Below are 20,362 nucleotides of genomic sequence, written 5' to 3'. Positions count from 1 at the left end.
GGCTGCCAAGGAAAAGAATGCCACTATACCTAATATCTGATTCATTTTTTGACCAACGAAGACCAAGTAATCAAGCTAAGACTAAGTTATAGCAGTACTAACCCATCCTCAAATACATTTAATATTCTTTTTTGAGAAGAAAAGTGTAACCATTATTTGAGTCAGGTCTTTTTCATATTTTCCCTCAAAGCATACTAGTGCAACTGGATTACTTAGAATCAAAATTTCATATATTTATTATGAACACTAGAAGGAAAAAAAAATCTGCTCTGTTCAATTATTTCTTTTTTTTTTTTTTTTTTTTTTAATGCTAAATAGCATTTAGCAAGAAAAGAAAATCTGAAACATAAGGTGTAAAAGGAGAGGGATTCCTTTCCATTCTAAGAGTTATAGGCACAAACAAACAAAAGCAGGTTTTTAAATATTTGGTTAAACGATTAGAAGCTGAAAATATTTTCTTGGTTCTGATCTTTGCTGTCTCCCTAACCTGCCATGTGACATTGGTTAAGCCTTCAAGGTAGGGATGGTCTCTTCCCATGCATTTACATTACATCTAGCACATCAAGACTTCCAGGCTGTACTGTAATATAAATATACATCATCATAATTTTCTTTAATGGTAGTCTATACACATACCTGCATTTTCAAAGCACTGCAGAGGAATTTACCCATGCAGCCCCCACTGATTTCACTGGAAGACAGTTCCTCCTGACATACCTTTTTGTAGTTTGTGTATGTGAGCATTAAAACAAACAAAACCCAAAGTTGGATAAAGTAGTCAAAGCAGTATAATCCAGCATCAGAGCTATTATTCAAACAGACCACACTACAGTCTTCCCAAATGGATCACACAAGCATGTATTATTAGTGTTGTGAAGCAAAGAGTTATTGCATGTTGTGTTTGTAAACTGTACTGGTTGCATACAGGGTATTCTGAAACAAGAAAGTACATATCAGATGCAAGAAACTGAAAGAAGTGTGTTAAAAAGTGTGTTGAGAGTTCATAGCATACAGAAACAGATGAGGAATTCATTACTCTTCAAAGTTATCTTTCTCAAGTGCCAGTTCCTTCAGTGGCTTCAAGAGAAAACCCAAAATAAACAAGCTTTCTGTCCTGTCTAAAGTTGTTCAGATACAAAATGAACAGCTTTCTCTCAGAAGAAAGTCTAAGTCTACACACTGTTTTGACTAAAGTTTGAATATTCCTACTAATAGAGGTAGTTGTTTGAGCACTTCATTGCATGCATGCTTACTAGGGATGATTTGGTTATTCACAATACAATTTGGTTATCCAGCTTTATACTTTCAGGGAAAACGAAGTACAAAAGAAAAAAGCATCTCTGAGAGAGTGGCCTGTAAGTGCAGGTAGCCCCTTCCACTATTCACATATCTGACAAAGTAGGAAAGCTGTAATATATTTTATTAACAGGCAAAGCATGCCCTTATTGGTTGAGACAAAAATGTTAGAAAGCAACAAGTATAAGGAACCAACAGGTAAACCTCGCAAAATAAGATTAAGAGGAACATACAAAGGGGAGCCGGGAAAGCAGTATTGCTGCTCAGGATCACAACAAAGAGTAACTTCACCAGACAGCGATGGCTCAACAGATTACCAGTTGCAGCCTGCCTTTACTCATTTCACTTAGATTGTGTTCTTTTGAACTGTAACCTCAGGAAAAACGAGTAAATTGTCCTGAGAATGATCTAAAAAGTAAAAGCAGCTTCAATGTGGAATAAAAAAAATAAAAATACCCTGAATCCGAATCTGTACACTTTCCTCCATCTAAACACTTTTGAAAGAAGTGAATTCTGTGTCTCAAATACAGATTTCTAAGACTCCCCCCTCTTTCTTGCTATATAAAATAAGGAAGCAGGAAATGCATTTTAATCTATTTATTATAGGTTCCAGCTATTGAAGAGAATCATTTTACTTATTGAAAATATCAGGGCTGCAATTTCTTTCTGTCAGCTCAACTTCAAAAGACGTCCCCCAAAGCAAACAAACAACAAAAACCAGAAAATAAATGATTGGACTCCTCACTATCCGACCCTATAATGGGAAATGCTGTTCTTATCACAAAAGACTCGGTAATGTAGTTGCACACCTCAAAGAAAAGGAAGGAAGAGAAAGAACTCCATGTGAAATACCAGAATATAGCTTATTTCCCATCACTCTGCCTTGTAATTCTTCTGCAGCAGGTAATAATAAGCCTGAGCTTAGACTTTTCAATACAGCCTGAAAAGTTAAGCTCAGAAATCTCCTTTTGTGAGGTCAGGTGGCTGCTAAGGGTATAATCAACTTTAAATTTTTGTAATAAATAAAACAAATAAAAAAAAATGCATGCCATGCAGCAATGTTCTGGACAGCATTCTGTCACAGGAGGTTGTGCTTCAGATGCAGAGGCTGCTGACAGCTGTGCATTGATACAGCAGTACACAAAGCCTCTGGGTTACAGGAGATCATGTTTATTACCTTTTACGGTTTAAACTCTGTGATATGTTTGTTTCAGAAATTACAGGAGACCTACATATTTTTTATCATTCTTCTGTTTGGGGGGGGGGTGTTTGAACATCTGTCCTTCCCTGCCGTTTGATGTTGGGATGACATCACCTCTTCATACCCTATGCTCTCAAGGCTTGCACACACTGTCAACTGCAGGAGGGGTTTGACTTTGCCAGGTGGGAGACGTTTGAAGAAGCCTGTACTCCACTGCCTTTGCGATGCAGAATATATTGTCTGCTGAGCTTGCACTTCCATGTTATCAGTCTGTAGTTGTGGAACTAATGCGGAACTTCCTCATCCGCCTTTCTCATAGAATAATTAAAAGAAGGAGAGGAGGAGAGGAAGGAGGCAGAGCACTAGACAGTCTAGTTTAGTGACTAATGTCATCAGAGTAAAGAAACCCCATGTGCTTCATGACATTGCTACTGCCTTGCTATATATCCTTAGGTGAGGCACTTGACTCCTCTATACCACAGCATTCTTATCTGCAAAAATGAGGTAACAATGCTACCTTCCTCTGTAGGATCCTTTGAGATCCCTGGAGGCAAAGGGCTGCCTGTGCTCAGTTGCCTTTTGGGATTCAGCCCAGCAGGGCCCAAACCTTGCTTCAGATAGGTGCTTAAGTGCTTAAGGTCTCAAAACTTTTGAAGCTTTGGTGGTATTTTCCTGAGTCTGCAGACAGACTAAAACAAAATTCCTAAGGGTTAAACTTGAGATCTAACAATGCAAATTTCTGATGCCAACCTTTTAACCACGGATTATATAAATACTCATCTGATAGGCTTATCCTACCGAAGTCAAGTGTTTGCCTCCTTAATCTCACTGCCTCCAACCAAATTGCCAGCACCTTTATTCTGTCTCTGGCAGTGCTGCCTTGGGAGCTCTACCAGGAAGGCAGAGACAGTTTTCTGTACACAGAGATGTGGTCAGGGGAAGATGGAGCAATCACCTTCCAATTCCATCATACAAAGCCAGGCTTGGATGCTGGATAGATACAGGCAGTCAGACAAGTTGGAGCAGCTTGACCTGTGCGAAGAATACGGTATTTCTTCACATCACACCCTGCTCTTCCTGTATTGTCCTGTGCCAGAACTAAGTAGGTACAGACATTCCCATAGGAAATACATGTAAAATGAGATCAAAATGAAATGGGAAAGGCAAGGAATCACCGGTAAAGGGATCAGACAATTTCTCACTGCCTAGTTAACCCTTTCTCTTGTGGAACCTGACTGCAGCACACAACAAGGAATGGTCTGTCCTTACAAGTAAGTTTCTGCCAGCCTGATGAGAGCAGCAAGGCTTTTCTTTTCCTATGCTCCTGGGAGCTTTTTCATCTCGAGCCTTTCAGAGGCTGTCATATGGTCCCATCAGACACCCCCTTCCTGTTCAACACCCTACCATCTTGGGGCAGTGTGAGCTCCTGGTTTTGTCCCAAAGTGGTTATGACCCTCTCTGTCAACCTGGAATGAATTATGCTTTTCAGCACAATCCGTGCACAGAACAAAAAGACTGCACACCTTAGGAATAACCGTCCAGCAGCAAACACTTCCTTCTACACAAAGGAAGTGTCTACCACCTCTGACACATTGCGAAAGCAAAACGACTAGCTCCTGAAATCAGCACCGACGTACATGTACTTTACCATCAGACAGGAAAATGTAACATTACTGTGAGGTGACCAGGGTCAGGAAGCAAAATTCAGCCTGGTTCTGACACTCCTATCTTGCATGCCCTCATTGCAACATGCAGTGGCCATGGAATTGTTTAACCTGGAATAATATAGGAAAGGAATGTCAGCAGCTGGTACATGATCCTTGTGATCTTCAGCTCCAGGAATGCAGGAATCCGGTGGTCTCTCAGCCCACTTCCTCACTGGGTAGGAGTCTGCATGGCAAAAACCATCACTGTAAATAGCTGCGTTAAGCAGCCAGAGCAGAGGGCAGGCTCTTCCCCAGGACTGTGTCTTCCAGGCAAGTACGGGAGCACAGCAGCCGCCCATGTTGAATAGTGCACTAGAGGAGAAAGCAGGGCGTCAGGCTGCAGGGTTGTTAACTCACTATTTCAAGCTGCTGAATTGCAGCAGTTAGGTTGGAATGCCACCGCCCTGTCCTGTTCCACTGACCCGAGCACAGGCTGCATCCACACGAGAATCATCCCCATGCGAGAATCATCCCCATGCGACACTGATTTTATTGGCTGTGAAAACCTCCCAAAAAGGTATGGATCAACCTCCAAGTAAGAGAGTTTTCCCCCTTTACTCGTTATAATACTTTCTGGCCACACAGAAAAGAAGCACAGGTCCGCGAATCCCCGTGCTGCATCACAACACGAAAACCCGTGCCACAGCCCTGCCTTTTATTCCCACTTTGTACATCTCCTCATGTTAATCCACACTCGGAGACCGATCCTGTTCCCATCAAAGTACGCAGAAAACTCCCATTAAAATCTGGCTCGGCTAGTATTTTAATAACCCTCAGACATTCCCGTCCTTCGCATATTTCATCTGCGAAGCGCTTCGCAAACCCGACTTTCCTAATTACAGGCGGCCGATTCACTAAAACTGGAAATTCCTCGCCGGTTCTGCCTTTAGCTTTGAAGCTGCGGGACTCGCTCTGTCCCTCGGCACTTTGGAAGATCCCTCGACGCCGCTCGTTTGCAAGAGGCAGGGCAGGGGGGAGCGGAGTGGAGCGGGCGGCGGCGCCGCGCCTCCCAGCTCCCAGCCGGCGGATCGCGGCGCGGAGCGACGGGGCGGTGCTGCCCGCGGGCCGGCGGCCGCCGCCGGGGCGGGAGCCGCGGGGGGCGCCCACGTGGGGACAGAGGAAAACCCGGCGGCGGCGGCGCTGGGCCCCGCCAGAGCGCGGGCGGCGGCGGCCAGGCGGGCTCCGCGCCGGACTCCGCTTCGCTCCGCGCCGGTCCCTCCCGGCGGCACGCGGCGCGGGGCAGGAAGGGGTGGAGCGGCCGGCAGAGGGCTCGGCGGGGAGGCAGGAGGACAGCGCCGGAGCCGGGCGGGCGGCGAGAGAGGTGGCCCGGCCATGCCGAGGCCGGCCGGCGCCGCAGCTTCCCGGAGCGCCCGCGTCGAGCGGCAGCCCGGCCGGTCCCGCTGAGCCCGCGGCCCCGGCCGGCCGCTCGCGGCCGCTCCCGATGGAGCCCGAGGAGCGGAAGATCTCGGTGTGGATCTGCCAGGAGGAGAAGCTGATCTCCGGGCTCTCCCGGCGGACCACCTGCTCGGACGTGGTGCGGGTGCTGCTGGAGGACAGCCACCACCGGCGGCAGCGACCGGCGCCGCCCGAGCCCGGCGGCGGAATGCTGTCGGGGCCGCCGCACTCATACTGCATCGTGGAGAAGTGGCGAGGCTTCGAGCGGATCCTGCCCAACAAGACGAAGATCCTGCGGCTCTGGGTGGCGTGGGGGGACGAGCAGGAGAACGTGCGCTTCGTGCTGGTGCGCAGCGAGGCCTCGCTGCCCAACGCGGGGCCGCGCAGCGCCGAGGCGCGGGTGGTGCTCAGCAAGGAGCGCCCCGGCCACGGCTTGGGGGCGGCCCGCGGCAGCCTGGCGCTCACGCAGGAGCGGCAGCGGCGGGCAGTGCGGAAAGCCTTCCGCAAGCTGGCCAAGATCAACAAGAAGCGGCAGCAGCCGTTGGCCCGGGAAGCCTCGGCGGCGGAGAGGATGGAGACGCTGGTGCACCTGGTGCTCTCGCAGGACCACACCATCCGCCAGCAGATCCAGCGGCTGCGCGAGCTGGACCGGGAGATCGACAAGTACGAGGCCAAGATCCACCTGGACCGCATGAAGCGGCACGGCGTCAACTACGTGCAGGACACCTACCTGGTGGGCGCCGGCGGCGGGGAGCCCGAGCCCGAGCCCGAGCCGAGCCGGGAGGCGCCGCCCGCCGCCGGCCGCCCCGAGGAGGACTACGCCAGGAAGTGCGAGGCGGTGCTGCAGCTGCAGGAGCAGCGGGCGCAGCAGGAGGAGCTGCTCGAGCACCTGGCCGCCGAGATCCAGCAGGAGCTCAACGAGCGCTGGATGAAGCGGCGGCGGGAGGGGCTGGAGCTGGCCGCAGGGCCCGGCCTGGCCGAGACGGACTGCGACACCACCGAGCTGAGCGGTGGCGGCGAGGGCGAGCTGCAGCTGGAGCACGAGCGGGTCAGGACGCAGCTGAGCACCAGCCTCTACATCGGCCTCAAGCTCAGCACGGACCTGGAGGCCGTCAAGACCGACCTGGACTACACGCAGCGGGCGTGGGAGGACAGGGAGCGGGAGCTGCAGCGCCTGCTGGAGACGCTGGGCACCCTGGACGTGGCGGAGGCGGCGGCGGAGCCGCGCGGGGCGGCCGGAGGGCGGCGGGCGGCGACGGGCGGCTGGCTGGAGCAGGCGCGGGCGCTACACAAGGACGGCGCCGACAACGACGAGGACTCGGACACAGGGCTGAGCTCCATGCACAGCCAGGACTCGGACTCGCTGCCCGTCTGCGAGTCCCTCGTCTAGCGCCCGCCGCCGGGCCGGGGATGCAGGGCGGCCGCCGCCCGTCGGGTGCGCGGCTGCCCGGCCCGGCCGCGGCCAAGCCCCCGTCTCTGGGTCGGCCCCGAACCACGCCCGGCCCCGCGCAGCGGGCCCCCGGCATCCGAAAGCTGCTGATCGTCTGCGAGCCAGCGGGGGAGAGAGGTGTCCCTGCTGCTGAGGTGCCAACGCCGAGCACCAGGGAACGCGCTACAGTTCCTTCTGGCAACGAAAAGGGGTGATCAATCATTTCTCCCAAAAGGGCAAACTAAGGCAAAATGGAGATGAACGTGCCGTCTGAACCAGCTCTGCGGAGCGCTTTTCCCTATGCATAGATATGAGTGCTTTGTTTAAAGGCGTACTAAGAAATCTATTAGTATCAGCGTTCCTTTGACAGTCTGTGAAAGCAATTAGCAGAGCCTGTACGTACACAGCCTTCGACTACGTTTTTTTCACGAGGCTAGCTGATACTTGGCTGAGTTTGGCTGTAGGTAAACAAAGTACAGAATCAGCTTGAGCTACCATTTTTAATAATATAGTTTGTATCAGGCCAAGAGATTACAATGATAAAAGCATGAGTCAAGCCCTAGCTGCACTAAAGCTTAATCTTTTCAGTTATTCTAATAAAAAAAAAAGGGCATCAGCTGTAACATGCATTTCACTTAACTGCCAAATCTTCTTCTGCAGCTTAACTCTTACGGAAAGTACATGATCTGCTCTTACAATAAGAGAGATTAGGATTGTTGTATTTCTGAATAATTACAAAGATGGTTTAAGCAGTGAGAGACCAGAGAACGTTTAGTCAGTCCTGGCTGACGGTGTGAACTTGTTAAAACTTCTGAGATTATTATTTATGTAAGGCTATTTATGAAAATTTTCATTTAATGATAAGAAAGTATGAAAAGGGATACATCAACAGACCAATTATTTACTTTGTACAAAAACCTTGCAGCTGCCTCTCCCGAAGCCTGGGTCCCACTCCCCAGCGGTGTGCTCACTGGTAGGATTCTGCAGGACAGTGAGGAACAGGCTGTGGCCAGGAAGCTGGAAAGCCATAGGAGAAATATTGTCTGGGGATCTGCTGAGGCTGTAAAACTCCCCATGTGCTATCGTTCTTGAAAAGTGTTATTCCACTGAATGGGCTTCAGTTATAAAAAACGGTGATTTATTTTAAACACTGATTATATAATTGTTTTGCATATTTTAGCCAAATTTGAAAAATATTTAAGAACCTATTTTTAGACCTAATAAAATTCTTAATAAGACTAAATGGCTGTTCCCAATTTAGTGCAAATAAAAATAATATATCAGGTCTGGGATTTTGCTTCCTGTTATCTTGTGGTGTCATTTATCGTTCTCTGGAGTGAGAAGAAGAACAAAGCAAGCCAGACTTCCCCAGGACGTTTCATGACAGTGCAGTCCCCTCGCTTCCTGATGGCACTTAGTGCTCCCTTAGGTCCAAGCACCAGAGCATGCGCTGCTCACATCTAAACATTGCAGGTGCAGTGTAGTAGCGTTTATAACTGTTGTCACATGTGCATTAGGAATTTCACCTTACTCTGCAAAAAACATGGCAGTAAAGCTGAAGAATAAGTTGTGGGGGTGGGGAGTCACACTGTCACACTGCATTATTTTAACCAGCATGGCTGTAATGGGTGGGTGATGCAAGTATCTGTTGATAGCTTCTGCAGTGACTGATGTAGGCAATAAACCTGAAATTGTTTTACGTAAGTTATCCTATTAGCCACACCAAGCAAATAAAAAGCAAGAACATTATAGAAATAAGCTGCAACAGGCCATACGTCATTATGCTATTGGTATAGGCATCAGGTATTTTGTGAAACACAAGGTGAAGGAAGCCAGGAAATTCAAAATTGCAAAGCGAAGTCTGCCTACTCATCCTTAGCTAGGAAAAGCCTTAACCAGGACAAAAATCACTTTTGTTCTAGCTTGCTGAGGGACATGCTGGTAGGGTGCCTTGTAGCGCTTGCTCTCGGCCGCTCAGCACCCCAGAGATGATGGGGTGGCTCGCAACCCTGCTGATCTGCTGGCCTCTGCCCTGTGAGGGCAGGACTTTAGAACACTGCAGCTGGCACTGTATGCTGAAGGATCTGATGTGGGCTGTGGAGATTTCTTACAAGCACGCATTCAAATGTGCTCCTATGCTGTGCACTTGGAGTTGGGTATATTTACTTGATACTTGAACAGAGTTACAATACAAGTGCAATGGGATCGGGTTTTGTCCTTGCACCCAGATTGAATTCAAACATCTTCACAAATTCCTCTCTCTCCAACCATTATTAAAACAGTATAGAAGAGGAAATCACTGTTTGCATTGGACCAGGTAAGTCTTCCTTCCCATCCTTAACGAATAGAGACAAGTCACAGAACGCTTGGCTTTGACAGGGAATTTGGCCCCAGGGTTTAGCCTGGCTCTTAGCCAAGGGTTAAGAGAGCTGATTCTGAATTGCAGGTAGAAGGGCTGGATTTTATCTCCTTTTCTGCTATGAGAGAATGGAAGAGAGAGAGAACAGGAGAAAAAACTTGACCAACACCATGACAGAAATAAATCTACCTCCTGGAACTGCTGAGAGAGAGGTGAAAGCTCTGGGACCAACACCTGTTTTTTATTCTATGTACCATTCCCCAGACGACCATTTTCTGAATGGAATAAAAAAGACTAACAGCATTATGAACTATTTAATGTAGGTCAGCATATAGCACTGCATTGTGCTATTTATTTGATACCCCAAAGCAAGAGTCAAGGACTAAGGGCAGCAGGCCTTTCTCAGATGCAGTACCTACAGAAATCAAAGGGAGGATTTTTTTGGAAGACACAATCAGAGCAGAATCAAGCCTTAAGTTTCACGCACCCTTTAAACAAGTATAACCAAGCACTGCAACCCAAGTCCTTTCTGTTTGCTTCCCTTGGCCATGTTTTTCTGTCTGCTCATGGCACTTTCGTTTCCTCCTACACAAGAGTTTGTGGGACCAGCTGGTGAACCAGATCAGAAAAAAGCTGATAGGCTTTAACTCAGGTGAGACCTCTGATGCAGCTCAATGTACAGTCACACAACAGCTTGAACCAGTGACAAGGTATAATAATAAAAAATGAGAAATAGAAGGCACCTGGAAAGGTGAAATTGACTCTTTCAATTGGCAATATGCATCATCCTATGCTAATTTACATGTTGGCAAAAGCTTGGTTCTGATTGCATATATCTCCCCACTCAGAGCGTGAAGAGAAAACTTCCAGTGGAAGACTATGGCAGGAGCTGAAGCTCACCTATATTAAACCTGAAGTGAGCCAACTAGTCCACCTTTTATCCTTGATATTGTTTCAGAAATCCACTGGCAAGCAATATGAAGACTCTATGTCAAATTTGATGTATTTCTAGCCCTTAGCACATGAGAGAGATCTGCCAATTTGAATAACCACTTTGTAGGGATATCATTTGATGCCTTAAATGATTGTGTGTGGTGGTGGGGGATATATTTACTGTAATGAACACTACTGAAATGCAAAATGAATGACCTGCTAATTATTGCCATTCATTTATGCAGTACACAGCCAGACAAATTGGAGTTCGGTTGACTTACAGTGACAGATCCTTTTCCAAGAGTCTTAGTTTCAGACAAGATATGAAAGAAGGAGGGAAGCAAGTAAGTGGGCATGACAGAAGGAAATGTCATCAAGCTTTATTACTGACTGCTTGTGTGAAACATATCTTCCAGGTTTACTTTAAAAATATGCTCTGTGTCTAAGTCTTGACAGACATGCACACCGAACTTTCTTTCCCTCAACCCCAGTGAATTCTACACTAGTTTGGGCTTTCGTTTGCACTGAGTTGGTCTGGAGTTCAATACATGAAAAGAGCAGCACAGGCCATCAAATGAAATAACAGGTCTGGTGAGCTCTGCTACTTACCAAGTTGAAATACAAGCCATTGCGGATTGTTGGAAGCAGATGTCCTTTGAAGTCACTTGATATTATTGCTCCTGAGCTGGCATACAAAGTTCAAAGAAATGAGCATGGCAAAGTGCAGGGTGTCTACACAGATGTTACTTCTTTTATACAAATTCACATTGCTAAATGAACTTGGAAGCTTAACAAAAAGGGGAAATTTAATAAGCTCAAAGCAAAATTGGACTCCGTATGCAAATTAGCCAAATATCTTCAAGCACAACTGTCAAATAGTATTTTTTTAAAATATTACTTGCATAATGAAATACTTGTGTAAAAGCATCAGAGCAGAGCCTTTCATGCAGGGCAGATTCTCACACCCCTTCACACATTGAATAACACCACTGAGTTTGCTGCCCATTTTTTAGCATACAGTATTAATCAAGACATTAGAGCATGCTCTTAAAATATAAATTCTGCAGGCTTTATACATTGCCTACCTGTCCATTTGTTTATGTTTTAAGCTTTTCTTATTTGGGAAGTTTTTTTGAAGTCCCCCTCCTCACTGTTTTGAAAATGATCCATGAACCCACTGCTGGTCCCCCAAAAATATAATCTCCCTCCCAATAACATTTTTCCTCCTTCCTGTGAACCTACTACTCCTCTACTCATTATTTACTCTGAATTTCATGTATAGTCTCAGCCAAATTGGTGCGAGTCTACAGATTAGCATTAGGATCCTGCTTGGTAAGAAACATGAAGAAAAAGTTTTTTCCATATCACGGCAAAAATTCATTGTTTTGTGCAGCACTTGGCAATCTCAGATGTTTTTTACAGCTCTTTATGTAATGACATGTCATACAGTTTAAGGACATGCTCTCACCAGTTGTTTTTTGCCACTGTTGCTTGCTGCCATTTAAAAAAGTATTATTTTTTAAACGTGTCTCCAAATTACCTTCCAATACCTCCTAATTTGAGAGGAAAGCAGTTCTCACAGGAGGAGGGGGCACATCTCAAACCACGTCCGGGGGGAAGGCTACTGCAGAGCACTGAGGTAAGGAGACAGTTTCTATTCCCAGCTCTAAGAATAACTTGAAGAACAAGTGGTATCTTCTTTCCCTTGGAGCACAAGCATTCGATGAAGATATTTACCATGTAATTGCATGCCATCTGGCAGAAGGAGGCTTCATCCAATTGTGGCCTTTTAGGTACTGTTGTAATGAAAACGTCAAACAAATTTCTCTCTTTTGTGCTTCGGCTTCCCAAACACTGAAGTGTGTGTTCTTCCCTGTTAATATGGTTTTAAATCATCTTTCCCATTTAACAGCTCAGTGAAACCACTGCAGTGTGACCACAGAACACATCTCTGCTAAGTCAGTCTTGGAATTTTATAGAGTTTACTGAAGGACAGAAAAAAAAAAAAAATCACCTGTGACTCATAGAAGGAGCTCTTACATATCTGTAACATGCTATCATCGGCTTACTAGCACCATACTTAACATGGCTTAATTACATGATTATTTAGTCTATTATCTCTAAAAGAAATACTTTTCATCAGTCAAATTATGCTCATAAGCAGGTCTTTGGAAAATGTGTTAAAAGCCTTTAGGAAAAAAATATTTAATCCCTGCTTCAATTCTTCAATTTCATGTAATCCCCCTTCTTTTAATCTCTTACAGTGTTTTTTTTGTGTGTGTTTTTTTTTTTTTTTTTTTTTTTAATGTAATCAGGCTATTAGTTTATGCATTTAATTATCAGAGTAGCCTAATAAATTAGAGGTGTTTTTTTTGTTTGTTTGTTTTTGTTTTTGTTGTTGTTGTTGTTGTTTTTCCTGTTGTTTTGTTTTGCTTTCCCCACTTTTCACTGAATCTCTGATTGAGAGATATTTCTTAAAAACAGACAAAAAGTGACTTTGGAAATGGAGAGACAGAGAGACATTAATTACCTGTTGAAAACACTGGTCCTTGTTCCGATGTGAAATAGAATAACCTGATCATCCAATCATTTTGAGTTCATTTTTACATATTTACTGACTTCAGGGTGTGGATTTTTAAAAACAATATCCCCTGCTCTCTACCTGTCAGGAATAGGCTTAGGTAAGAAGATGGCATTCTGTCTCAGAGGGATTTACAAACCAGTCAGGGCAGTAAATAGCATATACCTTCCTTCTTTCTTTTCTGGTATGGAAGGAAATACTTTCCTGCCTCTGCACAGTCTAAATGAATTGGGAATGGAAGGGAACAAGAGAGTGGAGAATGAAACCATGCCATGAGAGAATGGAGCTGAGCAAGCAGCTGAAGGGAATGAATAAGAAAGGACAAAAACCAGCCAGAAGCCTGGACAATAGGAAAGTAGCAGGCAGCAGGAATTAACTTCTGCATTGTAGCAAGAAGATAAAACTCAGAGTCTGCAGTAACCGCCACACATGCGTGCTTCAAACTGCTTCACTACAGCAAACAAACGACAACCTGGGAAGAATGGGAACCAATGTCACAGTATCTTCATGGCTTAGCAGTACTGTAGCCAGGTAACCAGGAAAATCTTGTGAATTTCCTGAGGTTCTGTTAACTCAGCTATAAAGTCCTGTGGCTGCAGAGTTTGCAGTAGCATAGTGTGTTGAATATTTAAGGAGGAAATGTTATTCTCAAGCTGCTTTTTTCTTTCACTTTTAACTCATACTTTGTAAACCTGGAGGAAAGAGTGTTTCCCTAGATGATACGTTTATATCATCAAGGTTTCTCCTTAATGCACTCTTTCCCTAGAATATCAAGCCTGATACACTGTTTATCATCTGGATGCAGCTGCCATATTGCTTTAAGTGTTTACCTCCTTGTTTTTCCAAAAGCAGTGACGCAAAGTAAACAGGGTATTGAGTTTAATTTAATATTCAAGTTTAAGGTAAAAGCAGATCAAAACTTATTATTCCAGCTTACATAAACTGGCTTGCAAAGCACATGCAATGGTATTTCTAAGTATGTTTTTGTGGTGCAATTGCCTGAAGTAACTAGGAAAATAAAACTAACATTCACATTTTAAAGAAAATATACAACATTGAAGAGGCTTTCAGGGTAGGATGTAGCTGCATTACCTGAGTGTTCCCTAGGCTTCCAACCTTAGATGCTATCATGCTGAGGGAACCTGGCGTGCTAGCTCTAAGGACCAGTACAGAGCATAGAGTGGAGTGGAGACACCATGGCTAGGCTCTGTACCAGGTGGGGACTCGATTGTTCTTGTGCACACTGAGACCAATAAGCTGCACTTTTTGCTACTCTGAGCCAAGGACCTGTCATGTTTTGATATATGCTGTACCCTAATGTACTTTTGCTTATTATAATATCATTATAATACCAAAACACACCTCCATCCCAAAAACTACCCGCCTCCAAGGTGCGACCACCCCTCACTGAGCATGCGCTCTGAATTTCTCAGAGCCTATTACTTTAAATGGAGACAGGAGAACTTTTTACCAATCATAACTAAGATGTGCTTGACTAGAGTCACTCAAGCTCTACCTAAAAGTTAGAAAATAATATAAATTGGCCTAAGAGAGAGGGGATGTTAGGGAAGATACCACCATTAGGGGAGATACCATCCCGAGGAAATACAACATCCTGAGGACCTCCTGACTCCTGGGACTCCTGGGTTAATTTCCAGGCTAAGCATCTGTGTCACCTGTGTATTTCATACATGTTAGCTTGCTTTTGCAGACAGTCACTATTGCTGGCAATCCAAAGAACCTGAGTACCTGTTGCTGTAATAAATTGCACTTGATGTTATTGTTCCTAGTTGTGATAGTTCTCATTAAACGAGACTAGAGTAAGGCTGGTTATATATTATTGGTGAATCCGTGACTGTGGTAGTTCAGTGCTCTGAATCTGACCGGGCCCATAATGGTTAATTGGCTACACCCCTTAACACAACAGTTTTACAAACAGATTTACATTTCAGTTGCTTAAAGTCTCATCAAATGTCACAGAAGTGAGTCACATGGAGTTCAATTATTCCAGTTAATGAACACAATTACCATGTTTTGACAATATTAATTGGACCTGTACTTACACTCCTTTCTTAATTTCACCTTCATAACCACCTCCATAATTACCAACTCCTATGGCTACAGCATGCCTAAAGGAATAGTTTATCTTTACAGAACACGTATTTCACTTCTCTCTCACTGCTCCCCTTCCTCCAACATTCCTCCCTACAAAATTTCCAGGCCTTTTTCTTTTCCTCTAGTCTTTAGCAATTGGGTTTCCTCTTTCCAAGTACCAATGGTGAAAGATACCAGAATTCATCTGCCGCACACTTTTAACTCAAGGCTCATAGCTGCTAAGTCACAGTCATTCCAGTTGAACTTCTTTCACACCAGTGTTTTTGGATTTCTTTTATTTATAAAACTGAAGAAGAGGTATTTTTCCTAGTTCAAAGACAAGTAACCAGACAACCAGCTTACGTGAAAGGTCACGAGCTCCACCGTTTGGACCGGGATATAGGAACCTCTTTATGAAAGGAGAGAAGTTTGAGACCCTGAAGACAAACCCATTTAACCCAGGGATTAACTTTTGCAACATTTTCAGCTAGAGCTAAATAACATCATTCTTACTGGCATTTGTATAGCAATAGGACCACATGAGATAGAATCCTTTTATACTAGCTGTTTTTAAAAGACACAGGACAAAGCAGTCCCTGCTTTGAAGAGATCACAGTGCAGCCAGATGTCCCTTGAGATGATGGCATAGGAGCTGCTGTGACTTGACTTGGGTGCGTGGTAAGTTAGTAGCAGAGACAGGAACTGATGCCAACTCTCTGAAATCCCAATCCACTTTCCTCTATGCTAAACCCACACTTCCAGCCTGTAATGTGGTACAGACAAAAGGCAATTTATAAATTCATCTCCACCCCTTACTGCCACAGGAGATGTATTCCAGGTAACGTGGAGACTTACTCAAGCTACTGAAGAAATAAGGGAGGTCAAAGAGTATTAGGAAAGCATTGTACTAGACTACTGCATTTCATAACCATGTTTCATAAAAAGTCTCAAGCCTACTATTTTGTACTCCAAGAATTTATGGTTTGGGGAAGATTCTTGATTCATCTGAATGTTAGTGGCATAAATAGCTGCTATGTATTATAAATGTGTTTCATTTTCCATCTTCTGAATATCTGTACTTCTTTCTGCAACAAGGAGAATCACACATACTGCAAAGATCTATCCATGGACAAATTTTCCAGCTCTTCAACTTTGTTAGCAAAATATACTTAGCAAACCTGTAGTTTTGTACTCTTAATAAAAAAATGTGTTTGTAATTCACTCAGGGCCTCAGCTCTAACACCTGCTTTTCTATCTATGTGCTACTGTCATGTATTCTTGTTGCACACTACCATGTACCTGAGCAAAGTCAGAGAATACTCTCAGATCTGTTGATCATGAAGGTCCAAGCTTTGCTGTTACTTCAAGTGACACCAACAAATTTTCAGTAGCTCCATGGAAACAGAAACTGAATTTTGGCCTTACATCTGAGATACCTATCAGGATATCTGATCATTGGGATATTCATACTGTTCTCCAGAATGGCCAAATCAATGCACTAAAACATACCTCATAATGAACCATGAAATTCTTTTTCACATGATATACAGTGGAGAAAAGAACTACTTGGTAAAGTTCACACAAGACTGCCATATTTCAAATTACCAAACCAGCAAAAGCAAAACACTTCACGAAGAGCAGCACTGACAAACATGAGTGGGTATCACTCAGAAGCCTGCCTGACTTGTTCTCTGATGAACTCTCCTCCTATTGCTGTTCTGTTTGGGTTGTGTCTGCCAACGTGAAAAGTTTCTCCCTTTCCATCACCCATTCATGGCAAATTCAGCTGAAGAGGAATATCAGAATAAGTATTGATGGCTATAGGACCTAAGACACAATTATTTCCTTCAAACTATTGCCAGGCCAAACATTTGTACTGAGCTCACGTCTGAGGTTCTCAACTTCACTTAAAAAAATGTAAGCACAGTATTTTTAAGTGACCGAAGGACACTGCTATGGAGATCTGTATTGCCACAACAGGCTTTGTTACACAAATATTTTGTATGAAGGTTGTATCTTGCACTAGGTGCAAAAGGAGCAACTCCAAGCATTTTATCATATATCTTTTGATCTGTCTAGATGAAAGTCCTAGTTATTACATAACATCAATGAATGTTATGGCTAGTTCTGTTGTCTAGGAACCCACAGTGATTAGTACTCTCCAAGTTCCAGTTTGGTCCCTCACTAAAACCTTGTATGTGGGAAGGTAGTCATGATACACAGTATGTAATTAATCTGACAAATTTTTATTCAAGTATCTAATGAACAGAGCAACATCTAAGACAAGACTGTAAAGTACCAAACTCAGTGTTTAAATTTGTGAGTATTTTAGATACTGAATTATGAACCTTAATAAGAACAAGCCTTTAACAGTTATTTACTAGATGGAAAAATGCAAATAATGGAAGTCATGAGAAAATGGTGCAAGTAGAACTTGCTTTCAACACTTTATATGGCTTTATATTTAGAATATGGCATGCATATGAGCTTTTCCTATTGCTTTGTGTTTTTCATTGTTTCTTAAGGCAGAGATACTGGCTAAAACAGATGAGTCTTGCAATTTTATTTAAAGTGAAAATACGATAAACATATATGAACATTAACTGATCATTATCACTGATTTAACTATGCCAGTTATTCATGATGTAGTCAAATTATTGAACAAAATAACTAAAATCCTGCTCAGTCATGAAAATATGAGATCTCATGATGTTTTATCTCATTTTAAAGTTAACCAGTACTTCTCTAGAAAAAGTGAAGAAATTCTTTACAGTTGACATACACTTCAAACCGAAGAAAGAAGCTTCAAAAACATCTCACAATTCCTGGCAAATTATTTCCATTACTGTAGTGTTTGTAGAAATTCAGAACTCATTTTCATAAGCTACTCAATTAAATGCAAGGTGACTACGGTTCTTTTTTTCTTCCTGGTCCCATATTTCAAGTATGAAAATAATTTAGACATTAGCAGATAAAAAGTATGTCAATGAAGGACAAGTACAAATTCAAAGTACTAAGGAGAAAAATTAATTTCAGTGTGGAATGTTTGTAAGCAGTGTGTAATCAGTCCTTAGCTTAAATGACTCTTAATTAAATAATCCATTATTATCTTCACTGGAAAAATCAAACCTAAACATGTGCAAGTGCAGAAGTGAAATGATTCCAGCTGCATTCAGCATTCAAAAATAAAGATGTTTTAGTACATTAACATTGACCAAAAGTGTATTTTTGCCCCCCCCCCATTTTAATTTTTTTTAAATCCTCAAGGGTATGAAATGCAGCTGAACAATCTATTACATGTTTCACTAGGAGTAATAAAGGTCAAATTCCAGCACAAAGTAGAAATTTCCATGACATCCATGAGTGTCATACATTCAGATCTGAGTGCAGTCTATCCATAAACAAATATAAGTACACAACAAGACATTCTCCAATATTATTTGAGAAGTCTGTTGCTCATTCGTTACTTGGGCACACCCTTGTCCAATTTTCTTTTCAACAAAGAGCATTACTCTTTATACCCCCCACTCTGAAGCAATTACTCATTTCAAAAAAAAATAATAGAACAGTAGTCCCCAAGTGACTGCATTCAAACATCTTTCCTGATGCTAAGAAAACATCACGCCATTTTGAGTATCATGCCTAAGCTTGGCCCTATTTCTTAAAAAGGATTAGCACAAGCCAACCAGTCTGGCAGGACTGACAGTCACTGACTTCAAATCAAACATCATCTCCACCCCAAAGTATGCCCCCAGGGCCTTTCTTTGCAAGATTTGCTGAGGGGAGAGAAGGTATGGATCAGACACCAAAAACAACCTCTCCATTTGGGAACCCAAGTCTCACTTTCAGAAAAGGTACAGGTTTAAGTGTGGTCAACCTCCAGTGAGACTTGTCCTCCAAAAGCTTGTTGCTTTTGAAAATCTCATACGAAAACAGTCCAAAATCACTCAAACTTTTTGAAAATTGTAATCCTAATATGTAATTCAAATACTATGCCTTTGATACTTAAAGCTGTAAGTCAATAAGGAGGGAAGCATGTTGTTCTAGATGAGGAGAAAATTTTTGCATAGAGAGTTTTTCCAGTTTCATATAGTTAAACCTGTCTGAAGGTACCACTGGCAGCTTTCTTGATATTCTAAAGAATTGGGTCTAGGTCTTACTGAAGTATGGACTGAGGACAAACAAAAACATTCCGAATCTTCCCTAAGCCCAGGTTTTCTAGGTCACAGTAACACATGGCTAGGAAGTGAATTAAGCCAGCACTGTCCCAGTGAACTATGTTTTTTTTTTAAATGCTCACATTCGTAACATAGCAGTATTCTCCTTGCTGAGCATATCCATCTCATTGCCAGAACTGACTGAGTGAAAGAATCATGAAGATTTGTTGTGAAAGCCTAGGTTTTCACAAATCCAACTTCCTGCCTTTGCTGATGCTCAGCTGATGATATTAAACTTGCAGAAAGGAAAAACAAGCAAACAAACAAACAACAAAACGGCCCAGCTCCTTGACCTCTTTCTAACAAGTGCTCTCACACCCTATTTTCTTTCACAGAAGGAAATCCAGGTTGAGAGCTGCCACTAGTAAAGACATCAGCTTAGCTCTAATACTCCACCAGGATGTTAAGAATGTAAGACATATCTGAAGGTAGCTGGAAGAAACAACACTGCGATTGAATGCTTAATTCCCAGTTCAGTGTGTAAAAACTCTGGAAACCTAGCAATGCTTCTGATCAGGAAAAAAGCTCTGCACTTCAATCGTGCATTCAGGTTTGCAAGTGCTTGGCCTGCCATCAGGGTGCTCCAGAAAGCCAGTGCTGGTAGGAGAATCATTCTGGCAGTGTACGCAGATCCATCCGTCTCCAGCAGGTGAGGTCACCCACAGATCTCAGGACACGCTCCTAAGGCTAACTAACAGACCCCTGTTGGTGGGTCCAACCTCCCGATTCGATAGGCTCATACAGGCTGCTGTTCAGCTGTCTCATCCAGTCTTTTCCTACCAGCATACACCAACCAAGTATGATCTCACAGAATAAAAATAATCCACCAGTAACTGCAATACAAGCTAGACCAAACTCATATCTGAGGTTCATACTTCAAATAGTGGCTAAAGGAGTGAATAATTATTGTGTATTTATTATTTCATGCTATAAACCTACCCAGCCAAAGAGATAGAACCCTTAACTCCAACAACTTCAAGGGATTTGGTTTTCATGACTGTGAGAAAAAGCTCATCCATGCAAAGAACGAACTTGAAAGGTAATCTGACTTTGGATAATCATGCCATGTAGTATGCCGTTTTTTCCTCTACCATCATTCTTGTCCTGACTTTCTTACACTGCATAAAAGGGAGAAGGAGAGAGGCATACAC

The 20,362-nt window shown here is 43.5% G+C and overlaps 1 protein-coding gene and 1 long non-coding RNA gene across 2 annotated transcripts in view; one reads left to right on the top strand and one right to left on the bottom strand.

Moving 5' to 3' along the window:
* Positions 1–5,644: 5,644 nt before the first annotated feature.
* Positions 5,645–7,128, top strand: RASSF10 (Ras association domain family member 10; the record flags this gene model as incomplete). Its single annotated transcript, XM_084522304.1, has 1 exon — positions 5,645–7,128. One exon carries the CDS (start codon positions 5,645–5,647, stop codon positions 6,986–6,988), a length of 1,344 nt encoding a protein of 447 aa, XP_084378430.1. The 3' UTR covers positions 6,989–7,128.
* A 3,555-nt stretch (positions 7,129–10,683) lies between these two features.
* The window catches only part of LOC311437059, a 60,549-nt gene continuing 50,870 nt past the window's right edge, over positions 10,684–20,362 (bottom strand). The window contains exon 5 of the long non-coding RNA XR_014693257.1: positions 10,684–12,304. This is a non-coding gene — a long non-coding RNA (uncharacterized lncRNA). The remainder of the gene's footprint in view (positions 12,305–20,362) is intronic.

The sequence above is a fragment of the Aythya ferina genome (genome assembly GCF_964211825.1).
Source record: "Aythya ferina genome assembly, chromosome: 5".
In the NCBI taxonomy this organism is placed as follows: domain Eukaryota; kingdom Metazoa; phylum Chordata; class Aves; order Anseriformes; family Anatidae; genus Aythya; species Aythya ferina.
This window is presented reverse-complemented; position numbering and strand designations above follow the sequence as displayed.